General features: G+C 49.6%; 2 protein-coding genes across 6 annotated transcripts in view; both read right to left on the bottom strand.

Annotated features, from left to right (window-relative positions):
* TOMM6 (translocase of outer mitochondrial membrane 6) overlaps positions 1–18,209 on the bottom strand; it is a 401,564-nt gene that overhangs the window by 169,100 nt on the left and 214,255 nt on the right. The window lies entirely within an intron of this gene.
* TAF8 (TATA-box binding protein associated factor 8) overlaps positions 1–18,209 on the bottom strand; it is a 42,194-nt gene that overhangs the window by 6,066 nt on the left and 17,919 nt on the right. The window contains exon 8 of one of the 5 annotated variants that reach the window (XM_081828227.1): positions 7,410–7,954. The exons of 3 other annotated variants lie outside the window; for them this stretch is intronic. In XM_081828227.1, coding sequence (XP_081684353.1) covers positions 7,931–7,954 — 24 coding nt within the window. In that variant the 3' untranslated portion in view covers positions 7,410–7,930. Of the gene's footprint in view, positions 1–7,409; positions 7,955–14,631; positions 18,035–18,209 lie in introns of those variants that run through there. One more of the 5 variants, XM_081828224.1, reaches the window with a different exon arrangement.

Raw genomic sequence — 18,209 nt, 5'->3', positions numbered from 1 at the left:
GGAACACAAGCAGGGGGAGTGGGAGAGGGAGAAGCAGGCTTCCCGCGGAGCAGGGAGCCCGATGCGGGGCTCGATCCCAGGACTCTGGGATCATGACCTGAGCAGAAGGCAGACGCTTAACGACTGAGCCACCCAGGCGCCCCTTGACATTCACTTTAACCTGATTTCTCCAGGGAGAGTGGAGGGGAGTGAGGAGAGGACCTCCGGGCAACTTGCCGTGATATCCAGCACTGCTTTCCTTGCTCATGGGTGTAGCCCTGAATCCGTGTGTGTGTGTGTGTGTGTGTGTGTGTAGCCCTGAATCCCTGTGTGTGTGTGTGCGTGTGTGTGTGATCCTTATATGCGCACACGGTCGGCTGTCACCAGCAGGTGACGCTCTGCTCACAGGCACCTGACCTAAGGCTGGCGGGCGGAGGGAGTCCAGATTCAGATTCAACTCAGGTTGACTCGGCTCCTTCCAGGATCCAGACTCAGAGCTAAGTGCTGTCCCGTACACCAGTCATTCTCAAACTAGAGCGTGCATCAGTAGTCCTGGAGGACTTGTCAAAACACAGATTCCTAGAACTTTTCCCCAGAGTTCCTGATTCAGTGGATTTGGGATGGGGCCTGAGAATTCACATTTCCAACAAGTTCGCAGTTTGGGAGGCCAGTCCTGATGGCCCAGGGACCACACTTTGAGAACTGCTGCCATGTGGTCTCCCATTTAATCCTCTCTCCTCACTGTGGGTAGGCGGTACCACTCCCATCTTTAGAAGAATCTAAAGTACTGACAGGCCAAGTGACCTTGCCTTGGTCTCCGGGCTGGGGCAGCGCAGGCGGGGTGAGTGTGGTCATGACTCTCTGGATTCGGCCTGCTCCCTCTTGTTCCAGGAGGGCAATAAATGACCGCAGCCTTGGGACAAGCAGGATACTGGGAGATGGGCATGGCACAGTGTTAGACTGGGAGTAATTTCTCCACTGGCCAGGGTGTTTTAAAAACATTTTAGCTTCTGTTGAAATCTAATCCCACAATACTAGCCAATAAGCACTCTCGGCCCTGCCTCCCACCCCGCCCCCTTCCCTTTTTAGGACTGAAGTTCCGCTCAGCTGAGTCCCTCCCTGGGAACTGTCCTTTCCACCAAAGAGCCACCTTTGTCCAAGGTCACACCTGCTCCCTGGGGGCAGCCCCCATGCATTGATCGAGGCATCCCACCCCCAACTCAGGACAACTCTGAAGGGTCATCTTAGCTCCAGGGCTTCTGATGGCCCCAGTGCCCCCAAGCTCAGGAAGCCCAGCTTCTCCCTCTGCCCCACCCCTTCCCCCACTGAGTGTGCATCCTGAAGGCACGCCCCCAAGAAACTCCCCGCACACAAAATCTCCATCTCCCAGGGAACCTGTCCTGCAAGGACTTGTTAGGTACTGTCCTAAGCATTTACACGTATTATGTCACGGGATCCTCCCAACAGCCCCAGGAGCCAGGTATTTTTGTTATCCTCAGTGTATGGATGAGAAACAGGAACAGAAAGACTCAGTAACTTGCCCAAGGTCACAGAGCTAGCAAGCAGCAGAGCCAGGATTCCTATGCAAGTGGTCAGACTCCGAAGTATGACACAACACTGTCTTCCAGAACATTCTAGCCTCAGGGAAATTAAACAAAGAGAACAGCTGAAGACACATTCTGATTTGAGAGGGGAAAAAAAAAAATCTCTGTTGCCCCCAATCCTTTTCCACCAGCCTCTTGCTGGTGCCTGAACATGCACAGCCTTGGTGCTTACTTTTAGCTCAGTCGTTCTCATCTGGGGGCAATTTTGCTCCCCAGGGGACATTTGGCAATGTCTGGACACTTTTGGTCATCAGACCTGGGGGAAATCTGTGAGCATTCAGTAGATGGGAGTCAGGGATGCTACTCATGTCTTACAACACACAGGGCAGCCTGCCGCCCCCCACAATCCAGCCCAAAACGTCAGCTTGAGAAACCCTGCAATCTAGGTTGAAGCCTGGTCTCCCTGAAGTCCCAAAATGATGGCCACTTGAGAGCAGGCTCTGGTGAAGGTGGCCAGAGGTCCTTGAGCCTGCGGTTTGGAGAGGGTTTGGAGGGCAAACCTCCTACTTCGCAACCCTTGAAGAGCAAGCATTATCCCCAGTTGACAGGTGAGGAAACTGGAGCATCAAGAGGGTTTGTGAGTAGTGAGAAGAGAGGAACCTGAGGGCCCTGGGGACTCACCCTTCCCCTCCTTCCTCTTGCCACTTTGCCCCTTATCTCTCCATGCTGGCCACACTGTACCCCTTAATATGCTAGGGCCACTCCTGCCCCAGGGCCTTTGCACTTGCTGGTCCTTCGTCACTGAATAGTCTCTTCTAGTTATCTGGTCTCATTCCAGATGTTACCCTCTTGGAGAGGCCAGGCCTCCCTTAACTACTCCATAAAAGGGCAGGCAGTCCCCTTCCCCCTCCCTATTCTCATCACCTTGCTATATTTCTTCCTCGGCGCAGATGTACACCATCTGATGTATATATTTGTTTATCTCTGGGCCTCTTCTCCCTCATCTCTACACTGATTTACTTAATGTCCTTTTCCCACTGGCGCTGATTTTTTAATTTTAATGTTTTCATCATTTATTGTTTCTGTTACAAACTCTCTCTAATCCATTGTGGAATAAAAAGAAATACAAAAAGGAACTAGCTCATGATTACACAGTTAATGGCAGAACCATTCGTTAGAGTAGTTCTTCTAATATTTTTCTACCAAGATTTCCAAACAGCAAAGTGGAAGAAATGAACATGCCATCCCACCTCCTCAAGCTTGAGGGGAGAAGCCCGAAGCTGCCACTAAAAAAAAAAAAAAGGCAACATTTCCTTGAGGCTTTGCTTTTTATGAACATTTTTCACTTTATTTCCCAATATATCCATACTTACTCAACTAGAAAATATTTTTCTAGAAGTTTTTCAGTACCAATTACTCCACCAGCAAGAAACCCAATGTGGAAAGCGAGGGCTGAACGCGTTGCTGATTCGGGGGCGCAGGGCCCCCTGTACCCCGCCCCCCGCCTTGCCCCTGCCCCTGAGGAGACTCTCAGTGGACGCTACCCAGCAGCTCTGTGTATAGTTGGCCTCAGTTTCCCGAAGGGCTAGTGTTTGTTAACTCTTACTTCCCGCCAAGCTGAAGGCACCAATAGGCTTTCTTTCTGAATATGCTTGTACAGAAGAAGCCCGGCTGTGGAGGAGATAAGACGGTGGTGAGTGGGGGGACTGTGGGGCTGGGCAGCTGGACAGATGCTCCAACAGGCCGTGGGCTCCTGAGGTCCTGTCAGGGCTCACGGCGGTTGAGGGAGGGAGGCCTCAAGGAAACTGATGGCTTCTGCAGTACCCAGAGCTGAGACCTGCTCACGCTTAGCTGTCTCCTGCACAGTAGAAATCTCTGCAGGAAAGGGACCCAGGCTGCTTCTGGAGCTGTACTGTCCAGGGGGTGAGGAGGGCGCCCATGCCAACTTTTAAAAGAGGACAGAGCTACAAGGTCAGCAGTGCTGACATCTGAAACAAAGGCCACCAACACAGCCCTCCTACATCCCCCCTTCTCGCTCCCTCCCTGCTCAGGCATCCAGGAAACACAGTGAAGGGGCAGGCCCTGATCCTGTTCCTGTGTGTCACCTCCCCTCGGGATGTGTGCTTGGTCCATAACCCAGGCCCTGGCCACCATCACCACAACCCGGCGGGGGGCGGGGAGGAAACTGGGAATAATGTCAGTACAAGCACGAGGGTCACACGTATCGTCTCTAGTATCACACCTCTCTCTCTCTCACTCTCTCTCCCTCTCAGTAACCCTTTGAGGTATTAGCCCACTTTGCAGATGAGGAAAAGTGAGATGCAGGCAATTCAGTCACTTGCCACTAGTCGAGCAGAGGGACCCAGGACTGACCACAGACCTGTCAGGCCCCGAAGCCAGTCACCATTCTGCCCCATCACAGCGCTCTGCATTCAGGGGTGGGAAGGGGGATAAGACTGTCAGGGCAGCGCAAAGCAAATCTGGAAAAATTAACCAAAAAAGCCAAAGATACAAAAGGTGGCGTTTTATATGCCACCGCCTGTGTGACAGCGACGAAAGAACAGATACCCGCGTGCTTATGCATCCATAGAAGAGCTCCAAACGGACACACAGGAGCCCCGTACTGGTGGCGGTTTCTGGGGTGGGGGATGGGGTGGCGGAAGAAGCAGCATGAGGAGGAAGGCTTAGCTTTTACTCTGCATCTTTTTCTACCTTTTGAATTTTGTACTGTGTCCATTTATCATTTAATATAAATATTTAAATAGTAGCTGACACATGGAAGTATTATAGAAGTATATGCTGGAGAGCCTGGGTGACCCAGTCGGTTAAGTGTCCGACTCTCGGTTTCGGCTCAGGTCGTGATCTTAGGGTCATGAGATCAAGCCCCGCGTGGAGCCCCAAATTGGGCTCCGTGCTCAGGGTGGAGTCTGCTTAAGATTCTCTCTCACTGGGATGCCTGGGTGGCTCAGTCAGTTCAGCATCTGCCCTTGGCTCAGGTCATGACCTCAGGGTCCTGGGATCCAGCCCTGCATTCGGCTCCCTGCTTAATGAGGAGCCTGCTTCTTCCTCTCCCTCTGCCTGCCATTCCCCCTGCTTGTGCTCTCTCTCTCTCTCTGACAAATAAATAAATCAAATCTTAAAAAAAAAAAAAAAAGACTCTCTCTCCCTTTGCCCCTCCCCCTGCGCTCTCTCTCTCCCTCTTTCAAATAAATAAACTTTTTACTTTTTTTAAAAAAAAGAAGTATATGCTGTTGTCATTATTATTTAAAAATCATAGAAAATTTTTTCGAGGGAGAGAGAACTTGGGAAGGAAGGGAGAGCAGAGCTGGGGCCGATGGGGTAGGAGTGGGTCTGCCTCAGTCCAGGTGGATGAGCTGGAGATGGCCCCAAAAGGAGGGGACAGTGTTTCTGGGTGCTTCTGAGAGCTCAGGAAGGATGCAGGCCTCTCTCATACAAGCTGGGGACACACTCCCTGACAAGATCCCAGAGTTTCCAGAACATTCCATGAAGCCAGAAGAAGACTTCAGGGGAGACCATGAGACCTGGTACATTCGGGCCTCTGAGAAAAGAAACAGTACTTCAGAGGACATGGCAGGACTAGCCTTGGGCTCCTTGAGGACAGGGTCCACATCTGAATGACCTTCCAGAGGGCTGCAGCTGGCCCTGTCCCCTGGGTGATCAAGAGAGGGCCCAGGCCCAGGTACCACTGTCTCTGACAAGCTTGTGGGGACAGTGTCCCAAACCAGGAAGGGTTGGAAGAAGTATAAAACTTGGGCTTGCTTACATGTGTGTCTTCTTTGAACTTTCTGTTCTCCTGGAGACTGGCCAACTTGGGAGCACTTGGTAGCCTGGGACAATGTCTAATCATTCTCCAGAATGTACCTGGCCCAAGAAACACGGGGAAAGGGGGAAGGAGCACTGCTTGGCTAATCCTGTTTGAATTTTCAGGGGATGATGGTCAAGGAAGGGGGCAGCTTCTGGCATTGGAGAGGGATAATGCAGATGGGGGCAACTACTAGGATGATCTATATGGAGTATACCCGCCACTCTGAGAATGCCGAGTTTCAGAAGGAATTCTCACTCTGCTCCTGTGCATGCCCACCAGGACAATTTGTGAACTGAAAAGACCGGTGGGTGCCCAGAGCAGAGCGGCTCAGGGACAGTGGAGAAAGCTGGGTTCCAGAGAACATCTTGGGTCCCTCCTCAGCAGGGACGTCGCGCCAGGAACACCGTATTTTAAAATCCACCATGGAAAAGTTTACCTCAGTCGTAACAGAAATGCAAACTAAAGCTATTCTAAAATACCATTTTTCACTTAGGTTGGCAAAAGATTAAAACCTTGATCACACATTGTCTTGACAAGGATGTAGGGAAACAGGCTCTTTTTCCCTAGAGGGAGGCTAAAATGGTACCACCCCGACGGAAGGCATTTGGCAATAGCTACCAAAATGTGAAATATATATTGTGGGCAAGGAGTTCCACTCCTAGGAAGTTGGGCTCCAGATAGCCCAGCAAAATGACATCATGTCATCACAGCATTTCTCTAAATAAACGGTAACAAATTAGAGTAAGACACACAATGGAACACTCTGCAGACATAAAAACAAATAAGGACGCTCTTTATGAACCAGTATGGGATGGAATATCCAAAAGATATTAATGGGGGAAAAAACGCAGGAAAGTGGATGCAGTATGCTAACACCTTTGTTAAAAAAAAGCAGGGGGGAATGGGAATGCTGTCTCTGTTTGATTGCTGCGCACAGAACTTGCTGGAGGACACCTCAGATGCTGGTATCACAGGAGGCATGTTGGGAGGGGGCCTGGTGTCCTTCAGCTGCGTCTGCTCCCAGTGAGGGCTTTTGTCCCCTTCAGGCACCCCCCCCCCAAGAAATGGCCCAACTGGTGGCTCCCAGAGGTGGCAGGCGATGGTCAGGAGGAAGCAGGGCTTGAAGCCCATTCAGCCATTCAGTAGTCTGGGGACCTCACCCATGTTCTCTAACCTCTAAGCCTCTGTGTCCTCTTCTGTTACACAGCGAGAAGTGGCGAGAATGAGAGCGCTATTACGAAGTGAGATGAGACGCGCGTAAGTGGGGATGATGATCGCACCCCTTCCCAGGCTGATGGCAGCACGCATCATCTATATGACGTGCTTTAGCGCAGCGCCTGGCGCGGAGCAGGTACTCTGTCCGTGGATCTGTGCCAAAATGCATCTTGGGTCTCTCATGGGCACCCTGACCCTTATAGGATCAAAACAGAACTCCCCGGCGAGGCCAACAAGGCCCTTAGGGTCCGCCTTTAACCTTTGTTTCCACACTCAGCCTTGTGTCCCCCTCATCTGCTGTGTTCTCTGTCCTCTCTGCCTGGAATGTCCCTTCCTTCCTTTGCTTGACTTGCTCAGCTTTAAGGGCCAGCTCATGAGTCACCATCCCTGGGACGCTCTTTCTCAAGTCTTGGCCCAGAAGGAGGCTGTGATGGCACCTGGGGGCCCCTCTGAGGGGCATCATCACAGCACATGGTGCTGAAGTCCCCAATTCTGGCCGACACCCCCCCCCACACACACACACGCACTTCCTTGCTATGATAAAATGAACGGGAAAAGACTCTCAACTCCACTCCAACAGAACCACGGCAAGGGCCCATTTTCTACCTCTGGCTGGCGGGCTCCGACAGGTTTTGAGACACAGGAGGTGGAAGTGTAAGAGGCAGGCACTGAGGTGAGAGTGTAAGTTGCCCTGACTCGTGAGCCATCCAAGGACACCTGTCCACGTGTAGCGGGCGGGCATCCGCGCGCAATAGTAGAAGCCTGGAAACTACCAGCGCGTCCATCCCCCGGGCACCAGTTGAATAATGGTAGAGCCACACTATGGAACACCACTGCAGCCAAGGAACAGAACGAAGCAACTTTTTATTACTGACGTGGGACCGCTCCCAAACGGTGCACTGAGAAGTGGGGGAGAAAGCATGGATGGTTTATATAGTATCTACCATTGTGTAAAAAGAGGAGAGAGTATATACAAGCATTTGCATTCAAAACACAGCCTATTTCTGGAAGAATACATAAGACAAAATATTGATACTAACATACTGGTAGCCTCCAGGGAAGAGACCTGGGAGTCTGGGAAGCAGGGCAAGAAGGAGATGCTTAGTCATCACTTTATCTTTTTCTGTCTTTGAAATTTTCTACTGTGTACATATATTATCTATTCAAAATTAAATAAAAAACTTTTTAGTAAAGAAGGAAACGCAGGTAATAAAATGGAGATGGGGGTAAGCCGCTCGCTCCAAGAGGAGGAGAAATACCTCGAATGTGTTTCCAGAAGCGAGAATGTCCATGGGAAATCTCTACCCTCGGGCCGGCTGCCCCCCACTTGCACCTGGGCACTGTGGGCTGACTGAAGTGCAGAGAATTAAAAACTTGTTTCAGTATGAGCCTGAGTAAAACAGAAGAATGATAGACCCATCATCAGTGGTTGAAGAAAATTCATAAATGAATGCTTAACAAAGTCCTAAAGAAATCAAATTAGAATTTGGGGCCCCAGGGCTCTTTCATGATGACAAATAACTGGCAAGGCTCAGGCCATTCCTCTTACACCCAGGGCACTACTCCTAAAGACCTCTGAGCCTCCTGACCCTTCTATTTAAAAGCCTCGCAGATTATCAGGAACTCACCTGGGTAAATGAGCTGGAGCAGGGCCCCTTCTAACCCCAGACCCCATCAATTCAAATGACCACTTTCGGGGTGCCTGGGTAGCTCAGTCGGTTAAGCCTCTGCCTTCGGCTCAGGTCATGATCTCAGGGTCCTGGGATCGAGCCCCATGTCAGGCTCCCTGCTCAGTGGGGAGTCTGCTTCTCTCTCTCCCTCTGCCCCTCCCCTCTGCTTGTGATCTCTCTCTCTCAGATAAATAAATAAAATCTTAAAAAAAAAAAAAATGGCCCCTTTCCTGGGGCAATGCCACAGAAGGGACCTCTGCCAGATTCACGAGGTAGAAGGCTGGTTCCACCTGACACCAAACTAGCCTCTGCAGATGTTACAGGAGGGGCAAAGGAGACTCAGGGGCTGTGCAGGGGAAGCAGGGCCTTGAGGGTGGAGGGTACCTGAGCACCTGAGTCCTCTCAGGCTGGGTCACCTGCCCTCCCACCTTCCCTCAGGCCGTCTCAGATCTCCCCTGTCCCTTACCTCTTCCAGAAGCTTTGCTTGCTAACCCCACCCCATTCAGGCCAGTCTTCAGCCCTTGAGTCCAACCCTTTCCCGACACTCGTTCCTCGGTCTAGATGTGTGGTGTTAAACAGGTTCTTGTGTTTATTGTCTCCCTGACTACAAGTGAGCGCCTGGGGGAAAGGAGTTACTATGTGTTTGTTTCTTCCCTCTCCCTTGGTACAGGACTCAGACTGCAGGGAGAGGCCCAAAGGCCTGGTTGGCTCTCTTGGGGCCTCCAGTTTGGGGGTTGCTGGCTGTCCCCCTAGTTGAATCACGTTTGCTAAATGCCAAACTTTGTGAAACTACCTGAAGACAAGTAGTCTCATCATGGCCCTACAGCCAGAGCACCACCCAGCGGCCAGAATGATCCTGACACGCCCTTGCTACCCATCTGTGAATAACCCCCAAAGCCCTTACTCAGGCCCAGGAGGCTTTGCATGGTGTGGCCCCCTGCTCCTCCCTGACCCCCCTCTCCCACCTTCTCCAGGCACACAGTGCTTGCTTCTCCCTCTCCCTGGAATGCTTTTCCACTCGGCTGGCCTCATCGATGCGTTCAGAGCCCTGCTCAAAGACAGCTTTCCTTCCTTACCCTTTCTAATGTAGTAACCCCGTTGGGGCACCTGGGTGGCTCAGTGAGTTAAGCATCTGACTTCAGCCCAGGTCATTATCTTGGAGTCCGGGGATCAAGCCTCTGTCAGGTTCCCTGCTCAGCGGGGGAGTCTGCTTCTCCCTCTCCCTCTGGCCCTCCCCTGTCCCTTCTCCACCCTGCCCTCTCTCAAATAAATAAATAAAATCTTAAAAAATAAAATAAAATAAAATAAAATAGCAACCCCTTTGGCACCTAGCTCCTCTCATCGGCTCCTCCAGATCCACTCCCTCCCATCTTCCCCCTGCTCTGTGCCCTCGAAGGCTGGTCCTCTGGTTTCCAGCTTCCATTCAGCAGAGGACAGGCAGGACACTGGAAGTTTGGAGGGAGGAGCCTGAGGTCAGGGTATTAATTTCCCAGCTGGCTCCTTCCCTGCAAGGTTGCTGTGTGTGACTGGGCACCTCAATGACCTAAGGCCTCAGCTCTTGGCAGAAGGCACCCACAGAGGCCTCTCTCCAGGTTCTGGTAACTGCCCCCTCCCTGTTACCCACCCAGGTAGTACACCACCTTGTGCTCCCCTATCCCCTACACCACCATTGGAGGTAATCCCTTTATTAAATTTTCCTTAAATTATCTAAAGTAGGGGCGCCTGGGTGGCTCAGTCGGTTAAGCCTCCAACTCTTGATCTTGGCTCAGGTCATGATCTCATGGGTGGTGAGATCGAGCCCCATGTTGGGCTCAACATGGAGTCTGCTTGAGATTCTTTCCCTCTACCTCTGCCCCTACCCCCAACGGACGTGTGTAGGTGTGCACGTGCACGTGCTCCCTCTCTCTAAAATAAATAAATAAATCTTTAAATTACACAAAGCACACTACCGCTTTCCTTTCGGGATCCCACTTCACCACCCAACGTTACATGTCTGTTGTTTGTGAGCTGTCTGTGCAACAACTGGACCATAAGGTCAGAGAAGGTAATGATTGGGGCGCCTGGGTGGATCAGTCGTTAAGCGTCTGCCTTCGGCTCGGGTCATGATCCCAGGATCCTGGGATCAAGCCCCACATCAGGCTCCCTGCTCAGCGGGAAGCCTGCTTCTCCCTCTCCCACTCCCCCTGCTTGTGTTCCCTCTCTCGCTGTCTCTGTCAAATAAACAAAATCTTTAAAATAAAAAAAAAAGAGAGAGAGAAGGTAATGACTTTACTACACTCTGTGCTTTATCCCAACTGCCTGGCTCAGTTAATGTTTGTTGAATGAGTGAATGAGGAAAGAAAGGATCAATATAATCTGGAGAGGACATGCAGGCTGGAAGGACAGGCCAGATTTTAGGAGGTGGTGGCCAGGAAGATTACAAAAGAAGGCACGGGTGCAACAGTGATGAGAATGGCCTTCTCCCCTCAAGGCATAAAGACCCCCGTTGATGTCCTTCTTCACATTTCTCCACAATCTCTAATGCTTCTGGTTTTGTTTTCTCCCCATCCCCGTCCCCCCACCCCCCACCGAATTGAATTCCCTGGGGGCAGGGGCCATGTCTGTCTTGTTCACCAAGGTACCCTTAGAGCCTGGCGTAGTGCCTGGCCTACACAGAAGGCGCTAGATCCACAGTTGTTGAATAAACGAAAGAGATAGGAGTTATCCAAAAGAAACAATGAATTGGCAGAGGCCCCGGGAAGCCAGTTGGGCAGGTTCGACTTGGGGTAAGGAGCCATAGGGAAGAACTGCGAGTCGTCCTGCAGGGAGGGAAAGGACGGGTAGGAAGGTGGGCCTGCAGGGGACACAGGCTGGGGGACAGCAGGGAAGTGCAGCATCAGACTGGCACGGGGGGACGATGTGGCAGAACTTGGTGACTGACCGGAAGAAGGAAGATTCCAGAGTGTTTAGCCCCCCGGGGGTGGGGGGGAAGGGCTGGGAGGGTGAGGCAATGCTGTAAAGCCTGCCACCAAGGCCCAAGGCAAGTACTCAAGGGCCAGCAGCTACTGGCCTGTCTCTAACTTCCTTCTGAAGTGGGAAAGCTGGGCATCGGACATGGAATCAAAGCCAATCAGACTGTGTTGCATTCAGAGTATAGCCAGACAGCTCAGTGGCGAGCGAGCTACAGACAGAAATGGATGCTGAGGACTCCCGGGGAGGTACCAGATGGAGGTGGAGGAGCAGATGAGCCATCTCCTTGTATAAGCAGAAGAGTGTTTGGGACCATCCACAGCTGGGTGGGTCAGGGGAAGAGCCAGCAAAGAAAAGGGAAGCCAAGAGGTAGGATAACAAGGAAAGGAGAGCCATGTCATAGAAGCCAAAGGAACAACTCTGAAGGAAGGGGCAGCTAACAAGGTCACACATGAGAGGCAAAAGCTGGGTTGGACTTACACTGAGGGCCCCAGCCTAGAGGAGCACCCAGCTGTTGGCCTCTGGGCCCAGCTGGCGGAGCCAAGGGTGCCAAGTCTGGTGGCTCCTGTGTTCAGGAGGGGTTTGCTGCCTGTCCCACCAAGGCATTCCTGGGCACACGCCCTCAACCTCATTTGTGGCAGATGGCCGGCTGTCCTCCAGATCCATTCTTTTGTTCTTTCCATGGCAACAGGGCTCCCAAATTTTACCTAGACACTCAGCTAAAGCCCACATTTCCTCACTTCCCTTGCAGTTTGGTGGGGCCATTGACTACGAGGGGGCAGCTTCTGGGGCTTGAGCTCTCCTGTACAGACGCCTCCTCTCTCCTCCTTCCCCCAGGCTGGAACGCGGAGCCAGTGGATAGGGTGGCAGCCACCTTCCATCACATGGATGCGAGCAGCACCTGAGGTGATGGAGGAGCCATGAAATAGAAGGACACTTGACACCATCGGGCCACCAAGCCAGCCTGGAGCGCCTACTCACTCAGACTTTCATAGAAGGTGTACATTTCTGTCTTAAACCACTAGATTTTGGGGACTTTTGGGGGCTCTACAGCCCAACTCATTGGAACACACCATTTAATCCAGTAGAGATACCACCTTAGGTCAGACTAAAAGTTCTTCCAGCCTGTCTCTGCCAGGGCCCCCACAGGGCAGGGAAAGGGGCCACAGGCGTTTCCCCTGACAAGATCCTCACTCTCCTCGTACCAGAAAACCCATAGCCTCCTTTATAATCTGCTACAGATCCATTATTCATAAACTGACCAAAATCCTTCACAAATATTTTTGTCCCTTCATCTACTTCATCAAGGAATGGACAGAGCTGTGACTGGCAGCCTTAGCCTGCCTCCCCATCCCCCTCTCTGTGTCACTGGTTCCATTTCTAGCTCCTTCTCCTCCCACCTGCAGGCCACGGCAGCATGGGTGTATAGTGGGAATCACTTTGCACACAGAAGCACTCAGTGCATTTGAGATACAAGCATGTACGGCCGTGACCAGTGCATTTGAGATACAAGCATGTACGGCCGTGAAGCAATAGCCAAAGGTAAAAAGCATGAGCTCGGCAGCAGGATGCTAGGTGCAGACTATAGCTCTGGGACTCGGCAGCGGCAGGGACTGTGGGAAGCTACCAGCCTCCCTGCGCCTCCCCATCCTCAGCTGGAAATGGAAGCAGTAAGAAAATCTACTATGAGATCATTGTGAGGAGTAAATGAGTCAATACCTGTAAAACAGTGATGGGCAAGAGTTAAGTTCTCAGTATTAGTTTTTATATGTAATTTTTAAAGCAACAGGAAATAGTCTGGCAATGGAATAATATTGTCACTTATAAGCCACGGTTACAGACATTTCTCATTAAATCCTCCTCACAAGGTATCATAATTATCCTGTTTTATGGAAACTGGTTTGGTAGTTTAGTGATTTGCTCAAGATTTCACAGCTGGTCAATTGTGGGGCCATAAATACACATGTCAGCAAGCTTTGTTCTACTGAACCACATGGCCTCTTAGAGCAACTTCAGGATTCTAGAAAAACAAAGCTCAAGGACGTCAGGTCCTTTTACGCTTGTTTCCCCAGAAGGCTAGGCCATTTTCTTACTGGTTTCTCAGTTTTCACTGGTCACCATTTAACTGGCCCTTGGTCAGAAACAAAGGAAGGGGGCTTGCTGAGTGTCCTCGCCAGAGGCTAGACTAGGGGCTGCAGGCCCAGGAGGGGGGTCAAGGAAGGGGCATGCTCATCAGTAAATAGCAGAGGGACTGCTGTACACTTAGGAGATGTGAAAACCAAGTGCAGTGTGTGGATCTTATTCTGATCTTGATTCAAGCAAGGCAACTATTAAAAACAAACATTTTTGAAACAACTGGAAAAAACTGAATATGAACTGGATACTAAAGCTATCATGAAATCTCTTTTCATTTGTTAAGTATATTGACATGGTGATTATGTTAAAAAAAAAAAAAGTCTATCAACCGCCACAAATCTGCCCCCCAACACACGAAAAACTAAGTCTTGACAAAGGTACAAATGTAATTCAATGAAGGAAGAGTAGCTTTTCAATAAAAGGTGCTGGATCAATTGGACATTTACAGACAAAATAACAAACTAAATCTCACATCTTCTATAAAAATATACTCAAAATAGATCAAGGACTAAAATGTAAAACATAAATTTATAAAAATGTTACCAAAAAAAAAACAGAAAAAGATTTTCAGGAGCTAGGGCTTGGTGAACAGTTTTAGACCCAACACTAAAAATACCCATAAAAGAAAACACTGATAAGTTGGTCTTCAAAATTAAAAGCTTTTCGGTCTGCAGAAGATCCTGTGGGGAGGACACAAGGACAAGCTGTGGAGTGGGAAAGTGTCTGCAAACTGCACACCTGACAAGAGTTCTTGTATCTAGAATAAAGAAATTTCAAAACAAAGAAGCAACCCAATGAGAAAATGGGCAAAAGACTCAACTGGATTCCACCAGATAGCAAATAGACACATCTAGCCATTAGAAAAATACAAATTAAGGTCACAATGAGATATTATTACACCCCTGTCAGAATGGCTAAAGCAACATAAAATAATAACACCAAATATTGGTGAAGATGTGAAGAAACTGGATCACTCATATACTGCTAATAGGAATGCAGAATGGTATAGCTACGGGGCGCCTGGGTGGCTCAGTCGTTAAGTGTCTGCCTTCAGCTCAGGTCAGGATCCCGGGGTCCTGGATTGAGCCCCGCATTGGGCTCCCTGCTCCACCGGAAGCCTCTTTCTCCCTCTCCCACTCCCCCTGCTTGTGTTCCCTCTCTCGTTGTCTGTCAAACAAATAAAATCTTAAAAAAAAAAAAAAAAATGGTACAGCTACTCTGGGAGAGTTTCAGTTCCTTTTAACATTAAACATGCAGTTACCACAGGACCCAGTAATCACATTCTTGGATATTAATTGTAGAGAAGTGAAACTTATGTTTACATAAAAACCTATACACAAATGTGTATAGCCACTTTATTCGTAATAGGCTGAAACTGGAAACAACCTCGATGTTCCTCAAAATGTGAATAGTTACACACACTGTGTGGTACATCCATACCATGAAGTATGACTCAGCAAAAAAAACCCAAAGGAACTACCGATACACACAACCCAGAGGGCTCTTACTCATGCTGAGTGAAAAAAGCCAACCTTGAAAGGTTATAACTTTATGATTCCATTTATATTAACAATCTTTTTTTTTTTTTTTTAAAGATTTTATTTATTTATTTGACAGAGAGGTAGTGAGAGCAGGAACACAAGCAGGGGGAGTGGGAGAGGGAGAAGCAGGCTTTCTGCCGAGCAGGGAGCCCGATGTGGGACTCGATCCCAGAACCCTGGGATCATGACCTGAGCCGAAGGCAGCCGCTTAACGACTGAGCCACCCAGGCGCCCAACAATCTTTTTTTTTTAAAGTAAACTCTATGCCTAACGTGGGGCTCGAACTCAAACCCCTTAATCAAGAGTTGCATGCTCTACCAACTGAGCCAGCCAGGCACCCCCATTTATATTAATAATCTTTATTTATTTTTTAAGGGTTTTATTTGAGAGAGAGAGAGAGAGAAAAAACATGAGCGGGGGGGGGGGGGGAGGGCAGAGGGAGAGGGAGAAGCAGACTCCCCCGCTGAGGCGGGAGCCTGACAGAGGCTTGATCCCAGGACTCTGAGATCATGACCTGAGCCAAAGGCAGCCACTTAACTGACTGAGCCAGCCAGGCACCCCAACAATCTTTGAATACAATTATAAAGATGGAGAACAGAAGAACAGAAGAGCGGCCGCCAGGGGTTAGGGATGGGGAGAGGTGGTGGTGGTGATGGAAATGTTCTGTATCTTGATTGTGGCGGTCGTTACATGAATCCACGTGTAACCAAACCGCACAGAACTGCTCACACACAGAGGACAAGGTGAAATCCGAATAGGCTCTGTGGGTTGTACTGAGGCCAGTCTCCTGGGTCTGATACTGCACCTGTTACACAAGATGCTACCGATGGGGGAAACTGGGCCAAGGGTACATGGGACATTTTTTTCTTTCTAACAGCCTGTGAATCTATAATTTCAAAATTAGAAAAAAAAAGGTCCATCAGAGAGAGATGATGACCTATTTACAGATTAAATGACACAGGTCTTGCGTTTACTTTAAAACCCTAGGAAGAGGGGCACGTGGGTGGCTTAGTTGGTTAAGTGTCCTCCGACTCTCCGTTTCAGATCAGGTTGTGATCTCAGGGTCATGATCTCAGTGAGATTGAGCCCCCGCATCCGCTCCTCGCTCAGCGGGGAGTCTGCTGGTCCCTTTGCCTCCCCCTCTGCCCCTCCCCCCGCTCTTGCTCTCTCGCTCAAATAAATAAATAAAATCTTAAAAAAAAAAAAAAAACCTCCAGGAAGAAAAAATAAAGGAAAAAAAAGGTGGGAGACATCAATGAAACAGAATTGAAAAGATACTGCTTAGTGTTGAAGCTGGGTGAAGGATATACAGGGAAAGCATATATACTTTCCTCATTCTGTGTTTGAAAATTTCCAAAGTAGAAAGTTTTATATAGTATCCAGGGGTAATTAGTCCAACAGAAGGACTAAACCTTATCTGTCTACAGTCTTACTCCTTGCTGTACTTCTGAATACAAATTAAGTTCAAAGTATATCATTCTGTTTCATTTGCAAAGCTTTTATTATGACCTTTGATTAAGAGCTCATAAATCACGTCCTTAATCTGGCTCTGTTTACTACGTTTTCCCTCCAAGAAGTCTCCCAAAGTTATAAAAAATAGAAATTTATAAATATACATTGAGAATTATACACAGTTTTTACACATCAATAGTCGGGTCAGTGTTTCAAGCTGTCTCATCATTTCTCAGGGCCTCGCATCCAGAATTAGGGCCTCCAATCTCAACAGCAGAAGTAGCAACTCTTTCCCAAACCCGCCTCCTCTTCCCTCAGATTTGTGGCATGGGGCAGGTGCTGGTTTTGGACAGTAATGGCAAAAGAGGAAGTGCAGAAATGCTGACAGGGGTGGCTGCCCCAAGAGCGAACAGCAAGCCAGCAAGGTCTCAGCCCTGCACCTGCCAGAGCTCAAACCTGGGCCTGTAAACTCAACCGGCCAAGAATTGCCACGAGCCGAATCACAAACTCAGCAAAGGCCCGCTCTGACTGCTGTCCAGTCGAAGAGTTTCAGGCCACTGCAAACCTGAATGCTTATTTGGTCCGGAGTGGGGGAACTCAAATATCTCCCTGGCATGCCATCTTCAGTGACTGACAAGCAGCTCCTTTGCCTCCAGGCAACGGGATGGAGGGCCCTAGGGCAAGAGTGAGGCCGGAGGAACGTGGAACCTGCCTTCAAGTTCTTCAAGTTTTCAAATTCATCTAGAGCATGGAAGATGAAGAGATGACTCTGGAAGTAGAGCATCGGGAAAGTTCGATACGGACCTTAGGACACTAACCCAAGGAACAACTTGTTTATCCTGTGTTAACTTCCAGGTGTTGCTGGCATTTTTCTTCTTTGGACTTGGGTTTTTAAATCTCTTCCTTTGGAGACCAGCCAAAGGGTATCAGCTTGCCCAGTATCTTCCTTAACACTTGCTTTTTTTGTTTTGGTTTGTAGGGTACATCAAGGACAAAGTCCTCTCTCCCCAGAAAGAAAAGAGGTTGATCAGATTCAGACCTGCTTCTGGAAGAATACCCTGGCTTGGCCTGCAGGCTCCTCTCAGCCCACTTCTGCCATAAGGTGGGACCACAGCGTCGGTCCACGCTAGCCTTCCAGCAGACCGGCCAGGTCCATCCCTCAAATTCTACCCCCCGCCAACCCCGCCATCAAATCCTTTTCCTGTTGTTTACAATCGGTGATTCCTCTACAAGTCACAAAATAATATATCCACTGATTAGGGCTCTTGTCAGAGAAAACCTCTTTTCCCAGGATGGAGCGGGACTTAGTGGGTAGTCCCCAAGCACACATCCCACAGAGGGACAGCCAGTGATCAATCTCCCAGGAGAGAGGGCTACCCTTATGCATCACTCTAACTCCTGTGTGTGTGACTTATCTGCGCATGCCTGGTCTTCCAGGATTCAAAGGAATCAAGTTCTGTGACAATAACTGAAGTCACTCAGGTGGATTCAGAAAGTCTGATCATTACCATCATGTCTTCCTCCACCCAAATATCCAGTGAAAATAGGTGGTCTTAATATTTGAGTTTGCTATTAAAATCATGCCCAGTCACACCGGCTGCCTTGGCTTGACCTTGAGGAGGCCACCCTCTCTTCTTCCCTCCAGTGGCTTTAACTGCCCCAGGAGAGTGGTGTCCGCGTCTCTGTACAAGGCAGGCTTCCTTCTCAGCTCACGAGAGCGACCTAGAAAGAAGAGGAATCCATGGAACCTGCCTGGTGGGGGCCCCACCTGCTCTCCTTCTAAGGGGGACAGCTCTAGGGCTGTGAGGGCTGGTCCCCAGGCTACAGGATGCTCAACCTCTTTGCAGCAAGAGGAACATATGGGGGATGAGTGAGGAGAGGAAAAGGGAAAAGATTT

The sequence above is a fragment of the Leptonychotes weddellii genome, chromosome 8 (genome assembly GCF_054177405.1).
Source record: "Leptonychotes weddellii isolate Sample4059 chromosome 8, ASM5417740v2, whole genome shotgun sequence".
NCBI classification, from domain to species: domain Eukaryota; kingdom Metazoa; phylum Chordata; class Mammalia; order Carnivora; family Phocidae; genus Leptonychotes; species Leptonychotes weddellii.
Note: the sequence above shows the minus strand (reverse complement) of the source record. Positions and strands in the feature narration are given on the sequence as shown.